Source organism: Moschus berezovskii, chromosome 18, assembly GCF_049115385.1.
Source record: "Moschus berezovskii isolate FMDL1 chromosome 18, NW_MosBer_1.0, whole genome shotgun sequence".
Classification (NCBI taxonomy): Eukaryota; Metazoa; Chordata; class Mammalia; order Artiodactyla; family Moschidae; genus Moschus; species Moschus berezovskii.
Genome location: NC_142477.1, coordinates 60,738,319 through 60,765,801, shown reverse-complemented (window position 1 = coordinate 60,765,801; position 27,483 = coordinate 60,738,319). Strand labels below are relative to the sequence as shown.

At 38.0% G+C, this 27,483-nt stretch overlaps 1 protein-coding gene across 4 annotated transcripts in view; it reads right to left on the bottom strand.

Moving 5' to 3' along the window:
- Positions 1–27,483, bottom strand: part of IPO11 (importin 11) — a 203,585-nt gene that overhangs the window by 70,241 nt on the left and 105,861 nt on the right. For 3 of the 4 annotated variants that reach the window (XR_016035238.1, XM_088827722.1, XM_088827723.1), the window contains exons 22-27: positions 26,286–26,362; positions 22,433–22,512; positions 21,925–22,005; positions 16,388–16,429; positions 4,336–4,431; positions 3,552–3,665 (exon numbers count right to left, since the gene is read on the bottom strand). Coding sequence is in view for 3 of the 4 variants with exons in the window: in XM_088827722.1 (XP_088683848.1) it covers positions 3,552–3,665; positions 4,336–4,431; positions 16,388–16,429; positions 21,925–22,005; positions 22,433–22,512; positions 26,286–26,362 (490 nt within the window). In the remaining variant the exon portion in view is untranslated. The remainder of the gene's footprint in view (positions 1–3,551; positions 3,666–4,335; positions 4,432–16,387; positions 16,430–21,924; positions 22,006–22,432; positions 22,513–26,285; positions 26,363–27,483) is intronic. The other variant, XM_055422006.2, reaches the window with a different exon arrangement.

Here is a 27,483-nt window from a genome sequence, read left to right as displayed (position 1 = left end):
GGCGATCAGCTTTCTTCACAGTCCAACTCTCACATCCATACATGACCACGGGAAAAACCATAGCCTTGACTAGACGGACCTTGGTTGGCAAAGTAATGTCTCTGCTTTTTAATATACTATCTAGGTTGGTCATAACTTTCCTTCCAAGGAGTAAGCGTCTTTTAATTTCATGGAAGCAATCAACATCCGCAGTGATTTTGGAGCCAAAAAAAATAAAGTCTGACACTGTTTCCACTGTTTTCCCATCTATTTCCCATGAAGTGATGGGACCAGATGCCATGATCTTTGTTTTCTGAATGTTGAGCTTCAAGCCAAACTTTTCATTCTCCTCTTTCACTTTCATCAAGAGGCTTTTTAGTTCCTCTTCACTTTCTGCCACAAGGGTGGTGTCATCTGCATATCTGAGGTTACTGATATTTCTCCCGGCAATCTTGATTCCAGCTTGTGCTTCTTCCAGCCCAGCATTCCTCATGATGTACTCTGCATATAAGGTAAATAAGCAGGGTGACAATATACAACCTTGATGTACTTCTTTTCCTATTTGGAACCAGTCTGTTGTTCCATGTACAGTTCTGACTGTTGCTTCCTGACCTGCATACAGGTTTCTCAAGAGGCAGGTCAGGAGGTCTGGTATTCCCATCTCTTTCAGAATGTTCCACAGTTTATTGTGATCCACACAGTCAAAGGCTTTGGCATAGTCAATGAAGCAGAAATATCTTCACGACCAAGATAATCACGATAACATGATCACTGACCTAGAGCCAGACATCTTGGAATGTGAAGTCAAGTGGGCCTTAGAAAGATCACTACGAACAAAGCTAGTGGAGGTGATGGAATTCTAGTTGAGCTATTTCAAATCTTGAAAGATGATGCTGTGAAAGGGCTGCACTCAATATGCCAGCAAATTTGGAAAACTCAGCAGTGGCCACAGGACTGGAAAAGGTCAGTCTTCATTCCAATCCCAAAGAAAGGCAATGCCAAAGAATGCTCAAACTACCGCACAATTGCACTCATCTCACATGCTAGTAAAGTCATGCTCAAAAATTCTCCAAGCTAGGCTTCAGCAATATGTGAACCGTGAATTCCCAGATGTTCAAGCAGGTTTTAGAAAAGGAAGAGGCACCAGAGATCAAATTGCCAACATCCGCTGGATCATGGAAAAAGCAAGAGAGTTCCAGAAAAACATCTAGCCACTATCTTACAATAACATTATACACACACACACATACACACACATACCATGGAATATTATTCAGTCTTAAAATGAAAGAAAATTCTGACATATTCTACAATAATGAACATTCAGACCCCTGGAGAAGGAAATGGCAACCCACTCCAGCATTCTTGCCTGGAGAATCCCATGAACAGAGGAGCCTGGCGGGCTACAGTCCATGTGGTGGCAAAGAGTCAGACACAACTAAGCACGTACACACCATGAACATTCAGAATATTATGCTTAAGTGATATGCTAGTCACAAAAAGACAAATATTGTATGATTCCACTTATATATGTATCTAGAGTAGTCAAAAATCACAGACATAAAAAGTAGCATGGTATTTCCAGGGGCTACAGGAAGAGGTAATGAGAAGTTATTGTTTAATGAGTACAGAGGTTCAAGTTTCATAAGTCTGAAAGTTATGGAGATGAATGGTGGTGAAGATTGTACATTATTATGTTTAATACCACTGACCTGCATACTTGAAAATAGGTAAGATGGTAAATTTTATGCTACTTGTATCTTATCAGGAGGAAAAAAAAACTAGGGAAAAAATTTGACAGTAACTTTTCACTTACCACAGCATACTGGATATAATTCTAACATAGGACTTATAGTAACATTACAAAATGGCCTGTTAAGTATTCTCTCCCTTTAAAAAGCAAGCTTGTCAAACCAAGTGTCTCCAGTGTACAGTGGAGAAATGCCTATTTCAGGATGTACAGGAGGCAGCAGAGTGTGGTCACTGAGATGAAGTGAGGTTATTGGGATATGCATATCAATTCCATCACTTACTAGCTTTGGAAACTTGACCAAGTCACTAAATCTCTCAGGTGTTAGATAGATATAAAAATATTATTATCTCATTGGGTTTTTGTGAGGATTTAAAATGATACAAAAAATTTATAAATATATTGTTATTACTAAGATCACTCAACAGATTTTGCTGAACTCAACTGAATACACTCTAAACTTTTAACATTATTCCATCACAGCTAAATTTAATGAAGCTAATGAAAAATCTCTCCTGTCTATTCATCAAAATGAAGTCTCAGTTCAGTTCAGTTCAGTTCAGTCGCTCAGTCGTGTCCGACTCTCCGCAACCCCATGAATCACTCCAGGCCTCCCTGTCCATCACCAAATCCCGGAGTTCACTCAAACTCATATCCCCCGAGTCGGTGATGCCATCCAGCCATCTCATTCTCTGTCGTCCCCTTCTCCTCCCGCCCCCAACCTTTCCCAGCATCAGAGTCTTTTCCAGTGAGTTAACTCGTCGCATGAGGTGGCCAAAGTATTGCAGTTTCAGCTTTAGCATCAGTCCTTCCAATGAACACCCAGGACTGATCTCCCTTAGAATGGACTGGTTGGATCTCCTTGCAGTCCAAGGGACTCTCCAGAGTCTTCTCCAGCACCACAGTTCAAAAGCATCAATTCTTCGGCGATCAGCTTTTTTCACAGTCCAACTAGGTTCTCTAATTAGGTTAGCCTAATTCTGTAAAAACTAAGATACATTCTACAATTTGCACTTCCTTACTCTGGATTTTCATTAAAAGTGGAAATGGTAATGTCTGTTTCAGCCACAAACCTAAATTTTTCACAAATTGCCCCACCATTCTAGAGGTATCAGTCAAGTAGATTCTACTTTCTACATTTTATAAACCGAAACAGATTAATCACTTAAGACATAAAAACCATATTACTACAATGTATGTAGTCTCAAGTAACCAACTCATTGAAGAACCTATTCCAAACTTACTCAGGTGACAGGTTTCAGTTTAGTATGTTTTTAATAAACTTCCGCTGAAAAAGTCATTTCCTACAGTAATGATAGAAACACTACATGACATTAAGAACAAGTTCATAACAGAAATGAAACAAAGGCAGTACATGATTGTATGTAAAGTATTCCTGTTTCATTTTATGTACAAGTTAAAAGAAACTACAACCATAAACAAATCAAAATTCTATTCTATAGTTAAGCAGAATAACACTGTCAGTTTTGAGAAATAACAAAATATAAGTTTCAGATTGCCACTCACAGATTCCTCTTTCTTCTTTTTCCCAAATTATCGTATGGCATAGGTTATTAAAGTTTTAAAATGACAAAAATACTTATTTCAAGATCATGCTTGTTGAAAGTAATTCCATGAATGATTCAACAATGTATGACTTCATTTTGTATTCTTGAACATAATAATAAAATTTGATTCAGGCAATAAAAAAATAAAGTTTAAATAGTTCAAGGCTTTTTTTATAGACTCATTATTTCACCAAATTTTTTCCAAACTTTACTTGGATAAAGATTTTCTTTAACTTAAGTACATAGATTCTTACCTCTTGATTAAATTTATGTGCCATCTCATTAAGAAGGGAAGAAAAAAAACTAGTGTTTTGTAGCAGGACTCGCCCCATAACTCCGAGATATGTTGACATCACTACAGGATACCTCTGTGCGATTAAAACACAGCTCGTTTAAAACTACGTTATGGAAAAAGGATAAACAATAATAAACAATCACTTGAGAAAGCAATAATCAACAGGGATATGAAATAATGCTCTTCTTTATACTGCGTCTTTAGAATAAACTGCCAATATTGTTGAGCTCTAACTAAATATGTATGCACACAAGGTAATATATATATATTATGGACATACTTATATGGATTATATATATAACAAAGAGAGGAACAAAGAAAGAATATTTCTCAACGGTATGCTTACACATTTATGTTACTTTAAAAGCTCCTAACATACATATTTAGAATCTATTAAAGAGCTTAACTTAGAAGAAAACCAGTATTTTCATATATTCTGTATGTAACAAAACTAGCACTATTTTTCCCATTCCTGTGCTTAACATGTTTGTGTCTGAACACACATGCTTATGAGTGAAAGACAGGAGACAGCAAAGGAAATTCAAACTTTCCTATGTAAAGACAGAAACAGCAAAGCTGTATAACTACCCTGAAATTGAGGTGATTTACTTCAAAATAATCAAACAGCAAGTCCTTTTTATATCTAACAATGGATAAGAAGTAATTTTCCAAAGAATAAGAAAATAAGTAAAACAGAACCCTAGAATCTAATATTAACATCAGAAGCTTAAGAAAAATCTTACCTCCCCTTCTATAATACCTCTGAAAATACAGGGTAGAATTGGTTGAAACATTTGCGGGCCTAATACTGGGTTCACTTTAAGGGCATTTTCCACAACCTAAAAACCAAATGACACAATGGTAATGCTTAGTAATGCAAGTCAATGCATTATGCAAAACACAGGTAAAGAAAACAATATATTAAAAACACATACAGACAAACACATTAAATATTCATTATCCTGACACTAGACACACTTCTATAAGATGGTCCATTAAAAATTACAATTTTAAGGATATGATATTTAGACACAGCTATATATTTCACATAGAATTAATTAATCACATTCTGATAATACAAGCTTCATGATGTCAATGTACTTCATATCTTTGCATTTTAAACAAACAACCCTTACAAAATGTTTAATGATGCTTGCTTAATGTTTGGTATTTCTTTAATATTTATGGCCTTATAGAGGCAAAAGGCATTTCAAAAGTATTCTAATAGTGAAAAGTGAAATTAGTAACAAGACTCTTGACAGTCCCTTGGACTGCAAGGAGATCCAACCAGTCCATTCTAAAGGAGATCAATCCTGGGTGTTCATTGAAAGGACTGATGCTAAAGCTGAAACTCCACTACTCTGGCCACCTCATGCAACGAGTTGACTCACTGGAAAAGAGTCTGATGTTGGGAAGGATTGGGGGTGGGAGGAGACGGGGACGACAGAGAATGAGATGGATGGATGGCATCACCGACTCGATGGACATGAGTTTGAGTGAACTCCAGGAGTTGGTGATGGACAGGGAGGCCTGGCGTGCTGTGATTCATGGGGTCGCAAAGAGTCGGACACGACTGAGTGACTGAACTGAACTGAACTGATACTCAACAGTTAGAACTGGACATGGAACAACAGACTGGTTCCAAATAGGAAAAGGAGTAGGTCAAGTCTGTATATTGTCACCCTGCTTATTTAACGTATTTGCAGAGTACATCATGAGAAACAAAGGGCTGCAGGAAGCACAAACTGGAATCAAGATTGCCAGGAGAAATATCAATCACCTCAGATATGCAGATGACATCACCCTTATGGCAGAAAGTGAAGAGGAACTCAAAAGCCTCTTGATGGAAGTGAAAGAGGAGAGTGAAAAGGTTGGCCTGAAGCTCAACATTGAGAAAACAAAGATCATGGCATCTGGTCCCATCACTTCATGGGAAATAGATGGGGAAACAGTGGCAGACTTTATTTTCTTGAGCTCCAAAATCACTGCAGATGGTGACTGCAGCCATGAAATTAAAAGATACTTCCTCCTTGGAAGGAAAGTTATGACCAACCTAGATAGCATATTGAAAAGCAGAGATATTACTTTGCCAACAAAGGTCCATCTAGTCAAGGCTATGGTTTTCCAGTGGTCATGTATGGATGTGAGAGTTGGACTGTGAAGAAAGCTGAGCACCGAAGAATTGATGCTTTTGAACTGTGGTGTTGGAGAAGACTCTTGAGAGTCCCGTGGACTGCAAGGAGGTCCAACCAGTCCATCCTAAAGGAGATCAGTCCTGGGTGTTCACTGGAAGGACTGATGCCAAAGCTGAAACTCCAATACTTTGGCCACCTCATGCGAACAGCTGATTCATTGGAAAAGACCCTGATGATGGGATGGATTGCGGGCAGGAGGAGAAGGGTAAAACAGAGGATGAGATGGCTGGATGGCATCACCGACTCGATGCACATGAGTTTGGGTGAACTCCAGGAGTTGGTGATGGACAGGGAGGCCTGGCATGCTGCGATTCATGGGGTCACAAAGAGTCGGAGACAACTGAGTGACTGAATTAAACTGAACTGATACTCACTATACAAAACGAAGCCTATATTTAAAATATTTACTTATTTTAATTGGAGGAAAATTACTTTTCAATATTGTGATGGTTTTGCCGTTCATCAGTATAAATTGGCCGTAGGTAAACATATATCCCCTCCATCCTGAACCCCCTTCTCACCTCCCTCCCCACCCTATCCCTCCAGCTTATCACAGAGCACTGGTTTTGGGTGCCCTGAATCCTGTACTTTTAATTTATCAGTCAACTGGATGGAAAACGAATGCATATAAACTGAGTATTTATTAAATGAGAAACAATCTTATTGTATTTATAATATAATCATACAGATTATTAACCATGCTCACTGATTGTGACATGTGAAAATTTGAAACATAAAGTACTTTTATATGAGTGAGATGGATTCTTTCTAAAACAAATACAGCATGAAATTCAAACTGGGCTTGGATTTTTGTTTTGGTGGGCAGGGGTTGTGGTGCAGGGAGTGAGGAAGGCAGTGGTCAGAAAGTAGCACTGAGGATCAATAAGAAAGACCCATACTTCTAGTCCCACTGCCTGAGGGGTAAGAATGAACACAGACATCATCTGAGAGTGCTGTGGGCAAGTACCAATCTCAAGGCAGAGGCAGGCTTCCCCGAAGAGCTTCCAGCAATGGTTCTCAGGACTGACTACTGGCATTCCCAGTGGGACAAGTGTCTACTGTGCAGGACTATTCCACCTATCAAAGGGTTTTAAGCATCTCTGTTCTCTGCTCATTATGTTCCAATTGCATGCTCCCAATACAGTGACAACCAAATACACCTTGTGCATTGCAAAACATTCTCAAGGTAAGCAAACAGTACAATGAATGACAGATTCTTTTTTTTTTGTCCAAGAGAGAAAAGGAATGTCCAAAACAAAATACAAAAACTTTTACTGGGGCCAAACACTATGCTATCTACTAAGAGATACAGGGGGAAAAAAAATATCACAGTTTATGATTAAAAGCCACAGGAAATGATGAGAATCAGAACATAATTAAATCTGACCTCAGTAAGTTTTGGCAAAAAAATCAGACTCAGAATAAAGAAGTGGGGAAGGTGTAAATAAGCCACCCTGAGGTAGATGTCACTAGAAATTTTATCTATGAATGGAAAGTAAGGCCATATGTTGACTGCTAGACCCACTTTACCTTCCTAAAACTCCACTAAAATTAGAGTAAGAAGATTTTAAAGGGGGGGGGAATAATTTTAAAAGGACATAAGGAATGAGAGACTAATACTGTAAAGTACAAAAAAGAAATTCGAGTAACTGACTTATCAGATGAGAGAAAGCTGAAACCTAAGGTGGCAGAACAGAAAGCCAAGAGCAACTCCATGTGTATCAAATTTATCTTCTCCCTACAAATTCTTCAGGAGATGGGAATATCAGACAACCTTACCTGCCTCCTGAAAAACCTGTATGCAGGTCAAGAAGCAACAGTTAGAACTGGACGTGGAACAACGTACTGGTTCTAAATTTGGAAAGGAGTACATTAAGGCTGTATATTATCACTCTGCTTGTTTAACTTATATGCAGAGTATATCATGCGAAATGCTGGGCTGGATGAAGCTCAAGCTGGAATCAAGATTGCTAGGAGAAGTACCAATAACCTCAGATATGCAGATGACACCACACTTATGGCAGAAAGTGGAGAGGAACTAAAGAGCCTCTTGAGAGTGAAAAAGCTGGCTTAAAACTCGACATTCAAAAAACAAAGATCACAGTATCCCGTCCCATCACTTCATGGCAAATAGATGGGGAAACAATGGAAACAGTGACAGACTTTATTTTCTTGAGCTCCAAAATCTCTGCAGATGGTGCGTGCAGCCATGAAATTAAAAGACACTTGCTCCTTCAAAGAAAAGATATAATAAACCTAGAAAGCATATTAAAAAGCAGAGACATTACTTTGCCGACAAAGGTCCATCCAGTCAAAGCTATGGTTTTTCCAGTAGTCATGTATGGATGTGAGAAAAGGAAAAGGAAAAGGAATGTGAAGAAGCTCAGTCCTGTCAGACTCTTTGCGACCCCGTGGACTGTAGCCTACCAGGTTCCTCCATCCATGAGATTCTCCAGGCAAGAATACTGGAGTGAGTTGCCATTTCCTTCTCCAGGGGATCTTCCCGACCCAGGGATCAAACCCACGTCTCCTGCATTGTGGGCAGATGCTTTACCCTCTGAGCCACCGGTGAAGCCCGATGTGGATGTGAGAGTTGAACCATAAAGAAAGCTGAGTGCCAAAGAATTGATTATTTTGAACTGCAGTGTTGGAGAAGATTCTTCAGAGTCCCTTGGGCTGCAAAAAGATCAAACCAGTCAATCCTAAAGGAAATCAGTCCTGAATATTCATTGGAAGGACTGATGCTGAAGCTGAAGCTTCAATACTTTGGCCACTTGATGTGAAGAACTGACTCACTGGAAAAGACCGTGATGCTGGGAAAGAATGAAGGCAGGAGGAAAACGGGACAACAGAGGATGAGATGGCTGGATGGCATCACCGACTCAATGGACATGAGTTTGAGCAAGCTCCAGGAGTTGGTAATGGACAGGGAAAACTGGAGTGCTTCAGTCCATGGGGTCGCAAAGAGTCGGACATGACTGAGCGACTGAGCTGAAGTGAACGGAACTACCTTCTTATCAAAACCCACAGGAATTAGCAAAGCCATAAATCTCTGGAAAGGACCATAAAGGAAAAGCTAAAAATAAGACTGGTTGGAAATCTACTTAAGAAAAAATTGCCAGATATTCCCAAGTCTGCATATTTGGGCAACTGACCTTCCCCCACCCCAGGATAAGACAATGTATTTTCTTTAAAGGGTCTAAAAGATGTTTCAGACTAAAAGGGCCCAGTGGTGCCTGGTACTATTAACTGAAACAAACCTACATCAAGGCACATCATTGTAAAATTTCAGAACACTAGGAACAAGAGAAAGAAGCTACAAGCTTGGGGAAGGGAAACAGGTAGGGGGAGTCAGCATGACTCTGAAAGAGACTTCTTCAAGAAAACTGAAGTACAATAATAAAACCCCTATGGGTCAATGTGTCTGAATATGTGGAACAGAGAAATTACAGACAATTTAGTGCACTTAAAAAATTACACCAAAAAATTTATTAGCTCCAAACATTATAGAAGTTGTGCAGAAAAGTAATCACATGCTAAAGATTAAGACTTTTAATATATAAATTCATTGAAATGTACCATTCAATACAATCCAGCTCTCTGCCATTAGGCATTTTCTTTATAAACAGAGGTAAAGTTACTGTTGTGTAAAGGATTTACTTATTTCAGAACTAAAATGGAGGAGTCTTTGTAATCAAAAAGATTAGGAACCATAGAAACTATGAGATCCTTTCTGAAGAATTATACAGGAAAATGTCATTATCAGACTTGGAGGCAAGAACTGTGGATCAGAATTAAGAGAAAATTCAGAAAGCATAACTGATCAGATATAGAAAAGAACAGTTGATCAAAGGTGAAGAAGTCTGGGAATACTCATTTTCACATATGGTCAATGGGAACAATTGTGATGCCATTAATAACCGTGAGGCTTTGTTTTAAACATAGTGAACCTGAGATCATTTATTCCTGTGGGAAAATCCATATGGGAATGGTCCTATATTATTTCCACACTCATGACACTCTATACAGTCCACTTTTCAGGGAAGGTATTGCAGCTGTGACCAAAAAAATCACAGAGTTCAAATTATGACTATTTCCAAAAGAAAAAAGAAGGTTCTTGCATAACGATCAAAATCCTAACAAACATTTTGATCAGCAGCACTGCTTTCGCTTCTAAACAAGATTTTTGAAAAACGCATCTAGTGGTTTCAGTGGTAATAAACAACTTTTAAGCAAAATGCATGTACACCTAGATGGCCAAACATCTCCAAGAGGAAATAATACTAAAGACAACTACAATAATAAATAGCAGGTAGTTTTATTAAAAGATAATTTACAGATATTAAGAGAATTTAAATCGTAACTTACTCCTCTTGGGGGGTGGGGGGCAGAATCATTATGTCCTCAGAGATTTTAACATGTTCAATGTGTTTTAATCCACTTATTTTAGTTTCCATGTTCAAACTGTACCCTTACTGGTCAGTGGGAGCTCCTTCAAGTTGACTCTTGCATCCTTCAGACAGAATCCCACCTTCTCTTCCCTGGCACAAGGAGATCTTCCTGGTTTATCTTGTGTCCCTCCCACCTGAGCTCTGGAGTCAACCAGCAGCAGGACACAGTATTCATAGACCGCAGTATTTAACCTAGGTGCTGAGGTGCTTATTGCCTCTGGACTGACACTGCTTCTAGGTCTTGGCTTACACGAATTAGGAAATCTATATTTCTCTTCCTGAGAAGCATATACCAATAATTCACCAAATCCAATTTAAGAGTATAGCATTTTATATTGTTGTTGTTCAGTCACTAAGTTGTGTCTGACTCTTTGCGACCCCATTGGCTGCAGCATGCCAGACTTCCCTGTCCTTCACTATCATCCTGAATTTGCTTGAAGTCATGTCCATTGAGTTGGTGATGCCATCCAACCATCTCATCTTCTGTCACCTCCTTCTCCAGCTGCCCTCAATCTTTCCCAGCATCATGGTCTTTTCCAAGTTGGCTCTTTGCATCAGGTGGTCAAAGTACTGGTGCTTCAGCTTCAGTGTCAGTCCTTTCAATGAATATTCAGGGTTGATTTCCTTTAGGATTGACTGGTTTGATCTCCTTGCTATCAAGGAACTCTCAAGAGTCTTCTCCAGGATCACAGTTTAAGCATCAATTCTTCAGCACTCAGCCTTACGGTCCAACTCTCACATTCATACATGCCTAGTGGAAAAACTACAGCTTTCCCTCTATGGACCTCTATCGGCAAAGTGACGTCTCTTCTTTTTAATACACTGTCTTGGGTTGGGAAGATCCCCTGGAGGGGGGCATGGCAACCCACTCCAGTATTCATGCCTGGAGAATCCTCATGGACACAGGACCCTGCCAGGCTACAGTCCATAGCGTCACAAAGAATCGGACATGACTGAGAGACTAAGAACAGCACAGCACAGGTTTGTCATAGCTTTTCTTCCAAGGAGTAAGTGTCTTTTAATTTCATGGCTGCAGTCACCGTCCACAGCATTTTATGTAACATCTTTGATTTTATCGTTCCAGCCTTCTTCCCTTGTATTGAAAAATATTATATTCGAATAACCTTAACTTATTTGCTTCTTACCGCTATGTACAAAATATCCACATATGGGTTTCAAACTAACAATACCAATATTACTGATAACAACAATACTGAAAGCAACTTATAATGTCCTTATTTTTTTTCTGTTTTAACATTATATCTCACCAGGAACATACATACAAAATACTGTGTATTAAAGTTACTTGAAATATTCTCAGACGACTTATGCCACTAAAAGAGTAATAGTTAGATTAAAATGTTTCCTTTTTAAAAAATCTTTAGAACTGCTTTTACTTTATTAAGTCATGTAAAACGTCTCTACGGCTCCAACCCCTAAAGTACAAAATGTACTTTCTGAAAGACTTAGTTTGCATTCTCAGTTTGCATTCTCTGCCCCTCTTTCCCCTACTTAACCACTTTTATTAATTTGGTTTATTTTTCCATTGCTGTCTATGTGCACTCTTTAAATACAGCAAAACTCTGGACTTTGTTCTTTGCTTATAGTCTCAAATCACTCTGAAACTGTATACAGATGTTGTCTTCATTTCTTTCTAAGGTTGCACAGTATTCCTCTGTGGATGAATAAGCTGTAGTACCTCCTATCCTATCATCCAATCCCCTATTACTATTTTTATCCGCATTTTGCTATTACATACATAACTTCTGAATTTTAGTTTCAATCCACCCCCTTTCAGATTACATAGTTTAGAAACAGACTATTTTTATAGTTCCTGTGAAAAATGTAGTCTTTTAGTTTGTGCCTTACACTCAAATCATTTTCTGGATTTAGGCTTACACAGCATACAAAGTGATTGAGAGCATAGATTATGAAGTCAGAAAGCCTATGTTTACGTCACGGTTCTAATACTTACTAGCTGTGTGACCCTGCTGCTGCTGCTAAGTCACTTCAGTCATGTCCGACTCTGTGCGACCCCATAGACGGCAGCCCACCAGGCTCCCCCATCCCTGGGATTCTCCAGGCAAGAACACTGGAGTGGGTTGCCATTTCCTTCTCCAATGCATGAAAGTGAAAAGTGAAAGTGAAGTCGCTCAGTCGTGTCCAACTGTTAGCGACCCCATGAACTGCAGCCTACCAGGCTCCTCTGTCCATGGGATTTTCCAGGCAAGAGTACTGGAGTAGGGTGCCATTGCCTTCTCCAGCTGTGTGACCCTGGACAAAGTATTTATTTCTTTGTGATGTAATTTCTCATCTGTTAAAATGGGGAAGAGAACAGTACTGTCATCACAGGTTTACGTGAGGATTAGAAATGTGTAATAAACAGTAAATGCTAGTATTAGCTATAGATATTACAGACTAAATTATACCTTAAAGATATATGTGCCATCTCAAATAAGGCTTATCACAGTGAATAAAACCAACGTGGCTCACTACTGCTTGATAAGACCATGATAAAAAAGAGAATTTCTAAACTCAAATTGGTGTATGCAATATTTCAAATTTAAAAAAATGTTAATTTAAATTTGTGTATTTTTACAATATAATTGTATTCATCTAGATAATTTGTCCCAATTCATAGAATACAATAAAGCCTATTTTTGCTCCTAAAGCAGGCATACTTGTGTCTCTATCCAGTTTTCGTAACATATTTTTCTGCTTCAGAGAACAAAGAACCTACTTCCAGATACTGTCAGAAGTAGTATAACAGTGACATTTAGTCAAAAATATATTAAAAATGTTATATTAGCATACTCTGCTATGAAACAGTATCTGAGAGATATTTAAAAATGAAAAAATGAGTTAATATTAAAAACTGTTATAGTTTTATTCGAACTCTGAGAATAGGAAAATGCCAAAAAATTGAGCGTTATCTCAGCTTTCAAGTGTAAGCATAATAGGACCATTATCCTAAAATATTATTTTGTATAAAAAATGCAAATAATTCATGATAATGAGTATATGTCTAGTATTTAACATCCATTTAATACATAATTAAATTCACTTTCTGGGATTTCAAATCAAATATGAGGTTTAGCTACAGCAATGCTATATAAAAATAGTCTTAAACACAGGTTATTAGACTGCCAATTTTTAATTAAATAATTTATATACTATTAATGACCCCCTGCTAGCACACTAAACTGGTTTAATGTGTAATATATGTTAAATGTTACAAGTATTTCAGTGTTTATTTGGATGGTAACTCATTTGTGCTGAATCATTCAATCAAAAACCATTAGGCACAACTGGGGCACAAATAATGACATTATCTTCTTTCAGTTCAAGGAAAAAGAAGAAGCAAATAGATTCCTTTCCAGTGAAACTACAAAGGTAGTGTTGTACATTATGCAAACTTGAAATTTTCCATAATGTAAAGTTTTAAAAGATTGTGTTATTCTGTAAAGGAAGAACTTAAAACAACTATTTTTTAAAAGCCAGCTGAGATACATGGCTTTGGAAAAAGAGTAAAGCTCTATCACTGTGTTAATTACCTACTTAAGTCATAAAAAGTTTCACTAATGTATTATTTTAAACAAATTTTTTTTTTATCAGTAGACGAAATGTTCAAAGGAGGAGTTCCTTAGTGGACTATTTTCCTCAAAGGGAGATTATATAATTAGATAAAAACAGCCAACACTTGTACTGGCTGATTGTATGATAGGCAATGTTTTAAGTGGCCTATGTGGATCACAATAAACTGTGGAACATTCTGAAAGACATGAGAATACCAGACCACCTGACCTGCCTCTTGAGAAACCTGTATGCAGGTCAGGAAGCAACAGTCAGAACTGTACATGGAACAACAGATTCGTTCCAAATAGGAAAAGGAGTACGTAAAGGTTGTATACTGTCACCCTGCTTATTTAACTTATGTGCAGAGTACATCATGAGGAACGCTGGGCTGGAAGAAGCACAAGCTGGAATCAAATTGCCAGGAGAAATATAAATAACCTCAGATATGCAGATGACACCACCCTTATGGCAGAAAGTGAAGAGGAACTAAAAAGCCTCTTGATGAAAGTGAAAGAGGAGAGTGAAAAGGTTGGCTTGAAGCTCAACATTCAGAAAACGAAGATCATGGCATCTGGTCCCATCACTTCATGGGAAATAGATGGGCAAACAATGGAAACAGTGTCAGACTTTATTTTTTTCAGCTCCAAAATCAGTGCAGATGCTGACTGCAGCCATGAAATTAAAAGACGCTTACTCCTTGGAAGGAAAGTTATGACCAACCTAGATAGCATATTAAAAAGCAGAGACATTACTTTGCCAACAAAGGTCCGTCTAGTCAAGGCTATGATTTTTCCAGTGGTCATGTATGAATGTGAGAGTTGAACTGTGAAGAAAGCTGATCGCCAAAGAATTGATGCTTTGGAACTGTGGTGCTGGAGAAGACTCTTGAGAGTCCCTTGGACTGCCAGGAGATCCAACCAGTCCATTCTAGAAGAGATCAATCCTGGGTGTTCATTGGAAGGACTGATGCTAAAGCTGAAACTCCAATACTTTGGCTACCTCATGCGACGAGTTGACTCACTGGAAAAGAGTCTGATGCTAGGAGGGATTAGGGGTGGGAGGAGACGGGGACGACAGAGAATGAGATGGCTGGATAGCATGAATGAGATGGCTGGATGGCATCACCGACTCGATGGACATGAGTTTGAGTGAACTCCGGGAGTTGGTGATGGACAGGGAGGCCTGGCGTGCTGTGATTCATGGGGTCGCAAAGAGTCGGACACGACTGAGCGACTGAACTGAACTGAACTGATACATACAAAATTATGCAATCCTTACCTCAACCCTGGGAAGTAGGTAAAGCTTTTATTCTTATTTGATAGATCAAAAGTGAGGATTAGAGATTAACTTGCTATCCTCACCCAGCTGTGAGGTAGCAGAGACAATATTCTAATTGTAGCAGTTTTGCTTTCAGTCAGTTCAGTTCAGTTCAGTCACTCAGTCGTGTCCAACTCTTTGCGACCCCATGAATTACAGCACACCAGGCCTCCCTGTCCATCACCAACTCCTGGAGTTCACTCAAACTCATGTCCATTGAGTCGGTGATGCCATCCAGCCATCTCATTCTCTGTCGTCCCCTTCTCCTCCTGCCCCCAATCCCTCCCAGCATCAGAGTCTTTTCCAGGAAGGAGAGTTATGACCAACCTAGATAGCATATTGAAAAGCAGAGACATTACTTTGCCAACAAAGGTCGTCTAGTCAAGGCTATGGTTTTTCCAGTGGTCATGTATGGATGTGAGAGTTGGACTGTGAAGAAAGCTGATCGTCGAAGAATTGATGCTTTTGAACTGTGGTGCTGGAGAAGACTCTTGAGAGTCCCTCAGACTGCAAGGAGATCAGTCCTGGGTGTTCACTGGAAGGACTGATGCTAAAGCTGAAACTCCAATACTTTGGCCACCTCATGTGAAGAGTTTTGCTTTAGTCACCTGCTAAGTTACACTACATCAAGAGTATAACTTAAATAGTAAGAGAAAATATTCTCCTTAGGACATATCCTAAAAACTTGCCTCATTTTTCAAATAAACTTCACAATCTCATTCTGTTTAATAGAACAAGCTGTCTTTCAACAGTTTTACTAATAATATTGCAGAAAAGCAGGAGGAAAAATCTTTCCATTTAAATTTTTTCTGGTAGGTGTTTAAATATAAGAAAAATTCTAAGTTTTTCATCACTTAGAATTTATAGATTATAATTTAACACAAGAATTTCAGATAATGGTAATTATAGATTATTAAAATTATATAGTATAACACCTTTTATAATAAATAAGAGAATTTAAATACAGAATGTACTCAAGAATGTGTAAGTAGCAGAGCTGGGTGTACAAAACCAAGACACAACAGGTCAAGGAGAAAATAACATTCCACATGCAGTTATTACTTACTAAACTTAGGCTGAAGGAAAAGCTTATAGTCAAGAAGAGAAAGATAAAACACACACTGAAAAATCTACAAAGGCAACATCAAAATGACAAAGCAACTTTCTTTTAAATTTCTATCACTCCCACATTGCCAATCAGTTATTTCTCAAACAGAATTAAGCTCCAAGTATCAATTCCTTGTATCTCTACTTACAGAGAAGAAATTATCACTGAGGCAAAAGGTGAAGCTGAGATTCTGTAAGACAGATTGAAGTTCCTCAACATAATCAGTTTGGTAAGAACGTAAATGCAATAAAAATTCACAAAAACATTTTAGCAAACAACAGGACAAATGTTACTTGGCTTGTAAGCTTTAGGGCTAGAATACTTTGAAACTAGTAGAAGTGAGGTTTATAGACATATGGTGGCAAACAGGTTTCAAGTATCCAGGGTCAAGAAAAGTCACACACTCCTTCACGGCACACTAGCATCTCAGGAACAAGGGCCTATACTCCCACCCTTTATCCCCTACTCTGAAAAAGAAACCAAAGAACCTATGAAATTAAAACCAAAGAGTTCTGCTGTGTTTTCGTTCTATATTTACCCACTTCCTAGCTTACAATACTATGATTTCAGATTTAAGTTTCCATTGTGATTTCAAACATAAAACCTCAAGTCAGAGAGTGTGCTGAAGAATGTAATGGGTTAGATAAATAATCTTTCTGGGAAAAGTCAGAAATAACCAAAGAACTTTTTATTTCAAGCCTTGTTAAAAGCCTTTCTGCAAGAAATCTCTCAGAAGTCTATAATGACACTTACAATGAATCATACTTAAATATCAACAAGATAGAATTCATTTAAGAATGAATACTGAGGGGCCTCCCTGGTGGCTTGGTAGGGGGGAGGGGGGTCAGCCTGCCAATGCAGGAGAGCCAGGAAGATCTTTGCAGGTATAATTAAGATGGAGTAATTAGGGTAGGCCCCATCCCTGGTGTCTCAGAGGGTAAAGAATCTGCCTGCAATGGGGGACACCCAGGTTCAATCCCTGCATCAGGAAGATCCCCTGGAGAAGGAACTGGCAACCCACTCCAGTATTCTTGCCTGGGAAATCCCATGGACAGAAGAGCCTGGCAGGTTACAGTCCGTGGGGTTGCAAGAGTCAGACATGACCGAGTGAGAAACACACACTTAACCCATGATGACTGGTGCCCATAAGAAAAGAAGGCAGAGACAGAAGGAGAAGGTCATGTGAAAACCAAGGTCATGTGACACATGTTTAAGCGAAGCAAGTCAGAAGCTGCTGCTAACAACCAGAAGCTAAGAAAAAGGCATGGAACAGATTTTCCTCTAGAGTCCTCAGAGACAGTGTGGCCCTACCAACAACTGATTCCCAACTTCTAGTTTCTAGACCTCTGTGAGAGAGATAATCACTATAAATATTATAGATTACTTCCTGTTGTTATAAACCACTCAGATTGCGGTACTTTGTTATGCTAGCCCTAGGAAACAAATATCATTCTTAATGATATAATCATTTTCTCATCGCTTTACAATTTAACACTTCAGTAATTTGGCATATGAACCTCTTCAATTTACAGATACTAAAGGTTTTAAATAACACCATTATCCCCACCCTCAACAGATAATTCTCACAATACTCCCTCTGTTCTTTTTCACTTCTCTGCAGTATTTAACACTGTATTAATCTAATTCACCCTGCTAGCATTGCCAGATTTAGCAAATAAAAATACTACATTTTGGAGTACTGAATGAAGTAAGGCAAAGGCAATAAGAGTTTTGCCAAGAAAACACACTGGTCACAGCAAACACCCTCTTCCAACAACACAAGAGAAGACGCTACACATGGACATCACCAGATGGTCAACACCGAAATCAGACTGATTATATTCTTTGCAGCCAAAGGTGAGAAAATCTATACAGTCAGCAAAAACAAGACCAGGAGCTGACTGTGGCTCAGATCCAAATTCAGACTTAAATTGAAGAAAGTAGGGAAAACCACTAGACCATTTAGATATGACCTAAATCAAATCCCTTATGATTATATGATGGAAGTGACAAACAGATTGAAGGGATTAGATCTGATAGACAGGGTACCTGAAGAACGATGGAGAGAGATTCGTGACCCTGTACCGGAGACAGGGATCAAGACCATCCCCATGGAAAAGAAATGCAAAAAAGCAAAATGGCTGTCTGGGGAGGTCTTACAAATAGCTGTGAAAAGAAGAGAAGCGAAAGGCAAAGGAGAAAAGGAAATATATACCCATTTGAATGCAGAGTTCCAAAGAATAGCAAGGAGAGATAAGAACGCCTTCCTCAGTGATTATTGAAAAGAAATAGAGGAAAACAATGGAATGGGAAAGACTAGAGATCTCTTCAAGAAAATTAGAGATACCAAGGGAACTTTTCATGCAAAGACGGGCACAATAAAAGACAGAAATGGTATGGACCTAACAGAAGCAGAAGGTATTAAGAAAAGGTAGCAGGAATACACATATGAAGTATACAAAAAAGATCTTCATGATCCAGATAATCACAATGGTGTGATCACTCACCTAGAGCCAGACATCCTGGAATGAAAAGTCAAGTGGCGCTTAGGAAGCAGCATCACTAAGAACAAAGCTAGTGGAGGTGATGGAATTCCAGTGGAGCTATTTCAAATCCTAAAAGATGATGCTGTGAAAGTGCTGCACTCAATATGCCAGCAAATTCAGAAAATTCAGCAGTGGCCACAGGACTGGAAAAGGTCAGTTTTCATTCCAATCCCAAGGAAAGACAATGCGAAAGTATGTTCAAACTACCACACTCATCTCACATGCTAGCAAAGTCATGCTCAAAATTCTCCAAGCCAGGCTTCAATAGTACATGAACTGTGAACTTCTAGATGTTCAAGCTGGATTTTGACAAAGCAGAGGAGAAGGCAATGGCAAGCCACTCCAGTACTGTTGCCTGGAAAATCCCATGGATGGAGGAGCCTGGTTGGCTGTGGTCCGTGGGGTCGCTGAGGGTCGGACACGACTGAGCGACTTCACTTTCACTTTTCACTTTCACACATTGGAGAAGGAAATGGCAACCCACTCCGGTGTTCTTGCCTGGAGAATCCCAGGGACGGGGAAGCCTGGTGGGCTTCTGTCTATGGGGTCGCACAGAGTCGGACACGACTGAAGTGACTTAGCAGCAGCAGCAGAGGAACCCGAGATCAAACTGCCAACATCCGCTGGATCATCGAAAAAGCAAGAGAGTTCCAGAAAAACATCTATTTCTGCTTTATTGACTACACCAAAGCCTTTGACTGTGTGGACCACAACAAACTGTGGAAAATTCTGAGATGGGAATACCAGACCACCTGACCTGCCTCTTGAGAAACCTGTATGCAGATCAGGAAGCAACAGTTAGAACTGGACATGGAACAATAGACTGGTTCCAAATCAGGAAAGGAGTACATCAAGGCTATATATCATCACCCTGCTTATTTAACTTAAACGCCAAGTGCATCATGGGAAATGCTGGCTTGGATGAAGCACAAGCTGGATTCAAGATTGCTGAGAGAAATATCAATAACCTCAGATATGCAGATGACACCACCCTTATGGCAGAAAGCGTCAAGAAGAACTAAAGAATCTCTTGCTGCTGCTGCTGCTAAGTCAGTCTGCGACCCCAGAGACAGCAGTCCACCAGGCTCCCCCATCCCTGGGTTTCTCCAGGCAAGAACACTGGAGTGGGTTGCCATTTCCTTCTCCAAGAGTCTCTTGATGAAAGTGAAAAAGAGTGAAAAAGTTGACTTAAAGCTCAACATTCAGAAAACGAAGATCATGGCATCTGGTCCCATCACTTCATGAGAAATAGATGGGAAAACAGTGGAAACAGTGGCTGACTTTATTTTGGGGGGCTCCAAAATCACTGCAGATGCTGATTGCAGCCATGAAATTAAAAGACGCTTACTCCTTGGAAGAAAAGTTATGACCAGCCTAGACAGCATATTAAAAAGCAGAGACATTACTTTGCCAACAAAGGTCCATCTAGTCAAGGCTATTGTTTTTCCAGTAGTCGTGTATGGATGTGAGAGTTGGACTGTGAAGAAAATTGAGCGCCGAAGAATTGATGCTTTTGAACTGTGGTATTGCAGAAGAGTCCCTTGGACTGCAAGGAAATCCAACCAGTCCATTCTAAAGGAGATCAATCCTGGGTGTTCACTGGAAGCACTGATGTTGAAGCTGAAACTCCAATACTTTGGCCACCTCATATGAAGAACTGACTCACTTGGAAAGACCCTGATGCTGGGAAAGCCTGAAGGCTGGAGGAGAAGGGGACGACAGAGGATGAGATGGTTGGATGATGTCACTGACTCGATGGACCTGAGTTTGAGTAAGCTCCTGGAGTTAGTGATAGACACGTAAACCTGGCGTGCTACAGTCCATGGGGTCACACAGAGTCGGACATGACTGAGTGACTGAACTGAACTGACCCACATGGTGGAACTGAATAATCAGCAATGATAGTAAATGCAGCCATTTGAAATCAAATTAACATGCATATTAACACAGATATTTTCAGCTTTATACGTGCATGTAAGTGTATAATAAATGTCTGAAGAACAGCACATTAAACAGTGTTATGCTTGAATATGTTCCAATGGTTGGTAAATATGAAAGAAGACCTCACTATCTATACAAACTAATACCCACTTAGTTTCCCAAAATATACTATGGATTGCTGCTTTGATTAATGTGGTTAATGCATTTCTAACAATGAACCTTTTTGGGAAAACACATTTTCATTTCACTAGGAGGAAATCAAACAGCTTTTAGAATCTAAAGACAGGTCTTTCACACACAAAAAATGCTACTTGGCTACGTTATAATACTTCACCCAGCTAGCTCTTACATCTGACTTAAAACATAGCTAACAAATTAGAAACAAAAAAATAGACGCTTTTAACAAGTACATCTTTTTAGAAAGTTCCATACAAAGTAAGTGTGTGTGAACCACATACACACATGTAATTTAAAATATCTATATCTAAGTATATACATTTGATACGATTCATATCTTTAATATGTAGATGTATAGATAACAGAGCCTGTTCTTAATTATATACAACTATATACAACACATAGAGATATAGTGATTCCATAAAGATATAATGCATAAAAATTAACTCATAGCCTATCAGTTGTGTTTTTTTTAAACAGGGATATAACTGACATACAACACTATAATACTGCCTTCAGGTATACAATATAACGATGTGACACTGGTTCCTTGTTATACACAATTCATACAAACTTGGTACTCTAAATTCAATAGTCAATCCAAATTAAAAGTACCAAATGATAGTCGGATACTGTGTCTCAAAAGCAGGTGAACAAACTGGACAGGTGAGAAGTATCAGACGTCACCACCCTTTGGGTAATTTATAAGTTTTTAAAGCCTTATTATACAAAGTGGAGTCTCAGGACAGGGGCGGGGGAGACTCTGGGGACATCAGCAGCAGACTCTTTGTTAGAAATGTGAAATCCGTATTTTAACAACATCTTCAGGTGACATATGCACAATCAGATTTCCGATCTCTAGTCCAGAAGTATTATACCAATTTAATGCTGCTAAAAGAAAATATTCTGTCTAGAATTACTCTTTCCCTTCTTGTCAATCATCCAAACCCAAATGAAGGTCCGATTTCACAAAATACAGATGGAAAACTTACAACAATATTCATGAGAAAGATGACAGTACCTTCAGCACTTGAACTTGACCATCTGTAGTAATTTCCTTTAGCAGTTCACAAAAGGACTGACATAGACCTACTGCATAGGTCTGAAATGCAATGAAAAGTCAAATTATACATATGAGTATATCTGCAATATCAAAAAAGGCATAATATTGAATTTGGGACTCATATTCTATTTGAGTATTAGATACTAAAACTCTTAAGTATATAAAATTTCAATTAGAACTCTGTAGGAAAAGTTTAAGAAATAAAAATACAGTTTACTGCTATTCTGATTTTTATAGCAATGTAAGGATATATTTATATGTAGAACATATTTTCTGTGCTAAATAATGTAATTCATGGAATGCATCACATTTGCAGTGGTCAATGCTTATGATGATCCCCCCAACCAAAGTAATAAATCAATCTTTTAAACTTTGAAAAAGCTTCAAAATTAGATTTCTGATTTCAAAGAGGAAATAATCAAATAATAACTATATAAATTCTAACAATGCAAAAACAACAACATACCTGTAAAAATTCTGTTGATGATAAAAAGATATAACCATTGATGATCTTAAAGCAGGTTCTGAGACTTTCTGAACTTAGTTCTGCCAAAATAATAATAACAAACAAATTAATTAATTGTTCAAAATCAGTTTAAAGGAAGCGATTCATTTAAAGCTAAGCTACATGCCCTTCTTTATAAATCTTTTCTGAATGCTATTCTGACTGCTAGTATATCAATATCTATCTAAAAACTGGCATTAACCTGTAACTTAATGCTTTCCATATACCTCCCATTAGTTAAAATAACTTAGAAAATACTAAGCTCCCTTTTCTTTCCTTTCAGAAAATAACTACATAATCCACCCTTTCATTTCAAATTAAATTTCTAGTACCAGCACGACAAACTACATGCAACTGAATCATTTTACCATCATATTTTGACATTCGCTTAAATGGGTTCATTCAATAAGCATTTACTGAGTGTCCACTGTGCTGGCACTGAACATGTAACCCTACTTAAAAGAGTGTCTATTATACTTTGAAAATTATAATTCCCAATTCTTGGGCTTTGTTATTCAAATCCACTTCCCCGTGAAAAACCTATACATAGAAAATGTTCTTAAAAGTATTATTACCAGAATAGTATACGAAAATAATATTGTTTTTTGGTATTCCTTTCAAAAGCAAAGCAAAAAATCATTTTGTTAAAATTGAGTATGAGCAAATGTTTATGCAGTGCTATTTTACATGTCTTATCACAAACAGTAATGACAGAATATAGATTATATGTATTAATCATACAAATCAAAACATGATCCCAAAATATCATCTGTATCTAAAACTTTTCATTTTGTATTGCTATTATTTTAGAAATCATATGCACTTGCAATAGGACATACCAAAAAATGTTTCCTGACAAAAGTGTAGGCTCTGGTTTTTATCTAACTCATATCCTAGCAAAGTGAGAAGATATTCTATTTAGATGAGAATGACCCATAAAAGACACTTGCTCCTTGGAAGAAAAGCTATGATTAACCTAGAGAACATATTAAAAAGCACAGACGTATCTTTGCCAACAAAGATCCATCTAGTCAAAGCTATGGTTTTTGCAGTACTCATGTACAGATGTTAAGAGTTGGACTATAAAGAAAGCTGAACGCCAAAGAAGGGATGCTTTTGAACTGTGGTGTTGGAGAACACTCTTGAGAGTCCCTTGGACTGCAAGGAGATCCAACCAGTCAATCTTAAAGGAAATCAGTCCTGAATATACATTGGAAGGACTGATGCTAAAGCTGAAACTACAATACTTGGTTACCTGATGCGAAGAACTGACTCATTGGAAAAGATCCTGATGCTGGGAAAGATTGAAGACAGGAGAAGAAGGGGACAACAGAGGATGAGATGGTTGGATGGCATCACTGACTCCTTGGACATGAGTTTAAGCAAGCTCTGGGAGGTGGTGATAGACAGGGATGCCTAGCGTCCATGGGGTCGCAAAGAGCTGGACATGAAACTGAGCGACTGAACTGAACCCACCCATATATTTTCACCAGAAGATGAAAAACAAACCACAAATTCAAAATGTTTCAAAGGAATTATTTTGTATATTTTAGGATTTAACATATCAGTTAAAATGAGAATGTAGAGGGGACAGAGACCAACCAACTTGTTACCATGCTAATCAAAGACAGAAATAACAAAGGCTGTCACCTAAATACACGAAAGTGTTAGTATCTCAGTCGTGGGCTCTTTGCAAGCCCATGGACTATAGCCTGCCAGGCTCCTCAGTCCATTGGCAAGAATACTGGAGTGGGTTCCCGTAGGCCCAGGAATCGAACCTGGGTCTCCTGCATTGCAGCCAGATTCTTTACTATCTGAGCCACCAGGGAAGCCGTTTCACAACAGAAGACTTTAAAATGTCAGGATAAAAGGATAGACAATTATATTGGATAAAGCTATCCTTATGAAAACTTCACACTGTCCTTTTCTCCTTAAGGAGCAAGTTGAGTAAAGTCTGAACTTGGGCACATTGTTTAACAGACAAACTGAAGAGAAAACTACTTGGCAACCACTGTGATAAATAAGGCAGAAGGGTCTACACTTAAGTAAGAAATCAGAACAGTTACAATTCGGATATGTCACCGAATATAATTTCTAAATCACTGCCATCTAAGATTTTACCAAGGTCTATGAAGAAGAAAACAATATTTAAGAACGATTTGATTTTGAAAACCACAGTTCCATCTCTTCTCACAGATATTTTAAAAGCTACTTCTAGATTAATGTATACAAGCAAATAGGAATTAGATCACTTTATACTGTTTTCCATGCCTCCATCATGCCAAGTACAGCTTATACTAAGGAATGCTATCTTCAACAAATACTACATGCTAATAGTAAAAAAACAGCCCTAAAATTAATAAATTTATCTTAAAGTATATTGAATACTGTTCATTGTATCTATGAGTTCCTAGTAAAACTCTGATTAAAAAAAAAAAAAATTATTGTTTGGTCCAAGTATCAAGAGGAGCTGACCACGCAATAGACCTGTATTTATTTTCAGTCTGTGAATAACTGAATTCAAATGTTCTCAACCATGGGCAATTCTGCCCTCTAGGGGACAAGCGGCCATGTCCGGAAACTCTGGCTGTTAAAACTAGCATCCGGGGTTGTACAGATGCCATTAAGTGTCTTACAATGCACTAGGTTCCTCAAAAGACAGGAATTAAAAGACGCATCGTGGGTGAGTATTAAAGATTGGGAACTCGGAATGGAATAAGCGTAAGCAATTCTTACATTTTGTAAATAAATGATGGTTTTAAATGGCAGTAGTTTGCAGACTGAAAAAGAAGCAAAAGGCCAGTAAATAGCATTGTATACAACTCTTAAATAGTCTATACGGTTTAAATGTGAATCTGCACTGGTAAAAATTACACACAAAATAACTCTATAGACAGTATTTTTTGTAAATTTAAGATATCACATACTTGTGAATGGTAGCCAATAGGTAGCAGACAAGCACTGGCTTTCTATGGTTAAGTATCATCAGAAACATGTTCACGTTCAGAAAGGAATCAGAGTACATATCATCCATGGGAGCTAACAGAGACGAAAGAGCCTAACCCTGCACAGTGTCCAGTTCTCTGGTGTTTTGAAGTGTTGCTTCAAAACATTAAGCTTCCTGGGACTTCCCTGGTGGTCCAGTGGTTAAGAATCCACCTTGCAATGCAGAGGCAGAGAGTTCAATCCTTGGTCAGGGAACTAAGATCCCACATGCCTCAGAGCAACTAAGACTACACGCCACAACTAGAGAGTCCATGCGCCGCAACAAAAGATCCCACAAGACACGATGACAATCGTACAGTGAAGACCCTGTGCGCCACAACTAGAGAGTCCATGTGCCCAACAAAAGATCCCACAAGACGCGACGAAAATCATACAGTGAAGACCCTGTGTACCGCATCTAAGACCCAACAGTTAACCCTGGCCCAAATGAATAAAAAACTTTAAAAAAAGAAAATTAAGCTTCCCTATTTCAAGCTCATACATAAATAATACCTCAACAAACAAAAAATACTTTTCTAATATTTAATAATCTTTAATTTGGTGGTTCCTTAGCTAAATCAGAAATATGTACAGAGCTCATTTATGAACAACTGATATAGCATGAAATGACTTTTCAATTAAGTAAAAATTTAGTGTTTGTTCTTTAATACACAGAAATAGTTTTTCAAAGTTATACTGTAGGAAAAAAATTCAGAAACTATTAAAATACTACCCAACTTATTTCTTAAAATCAAGGGTTTATTAAAAATGGAAGATATAATTTACAGCTACCTATAAAACAGTAGTAATTTTATGCTTTAAAACTTACCTAGAAGTGGTGACATATTCTGAAATATACGAAGCAACTCTGGTGTAATACATGGGCTGTTTTCCAAAGTCACTAACCTAGGAAGGGGGGAAATAAAAAGATTAAATCACCTTCCACAGCCTTTAAAGCTATTAACAATACAACTTATTTCAAAAACAGTCCCATTTAAAGGAAAAAGCAAAATAAATACAGAAAATTATTTTTTTTAAAAAGTGGGACTACTCAGTCTCTTTGTGGTGAGACACCAAACCTCTCCTCCAAACAAAATACAGAAATTAATTCCAGGATTTATATGAGAAAAGTAAGGTTTTACAAGAAGTCAGAAGATTTTTATGGCATTAGATTAGAAAAAGTCTAGAAAAAGACTGATAAATACAACTACACTAAAGTTAACAATGACTAGGTACCAAAAGCTGTCTCAAAAGAAATTAAAACATAAAAGTTACATACTGGGAGAAGATTGTTTTCAATATATATGAATGATATTTTTTTTAAAGTCAAGAGAAAAACGGACAGAATGCATGAACAAATATTTCACACAAGATACAATGGTTGACAATAAACCTGACTATAAAATATATAAAGATATCTAACTAATAATCAAGAAAATATAAATCATAACCAAAACAAGGTACAATTTTACCCCATCAATCAGCAAAATACTAAGTGTGACATACCACGTACTGTCAAAGCTATAGAACAATAACTTGCACACTGCTGACAGCAGTGCAAGTTGATATAACCACTTAGGGAAACAGCTATTATCCAGTAATACTGAATATGTATATGTGTATATAGCTATGACCTGGAACTATTTCTAGGCAGAAATGTATACAGGGCATATAGTCTTATACATTTGCTCCAGGAGTCATGCACAAGAATGTTCAGAGTTGCAATATTTGAACATCAAACAAAGTGGTAAATGAGTCAGTGAATCATTACAGTCACACCATTAAGTTCATCACTATGGATCAATCTCAAAACAGAAAGCAAAAGAAGCAAGTCAGAACATACATGATTCAATTCATAAAAAGTTAAAACATACTGTTTAGAGATACACACACATATGTGATTTTAAAAATATAAAAACACAAGAAAGAAAATCAAGGAATGAAAACAAAAAAGTTGGTACAGTGGGTTATCCCAGCATGGAACAAACTTGCCATACCATAGGCTTCACAGATATTCTCACTGTTCT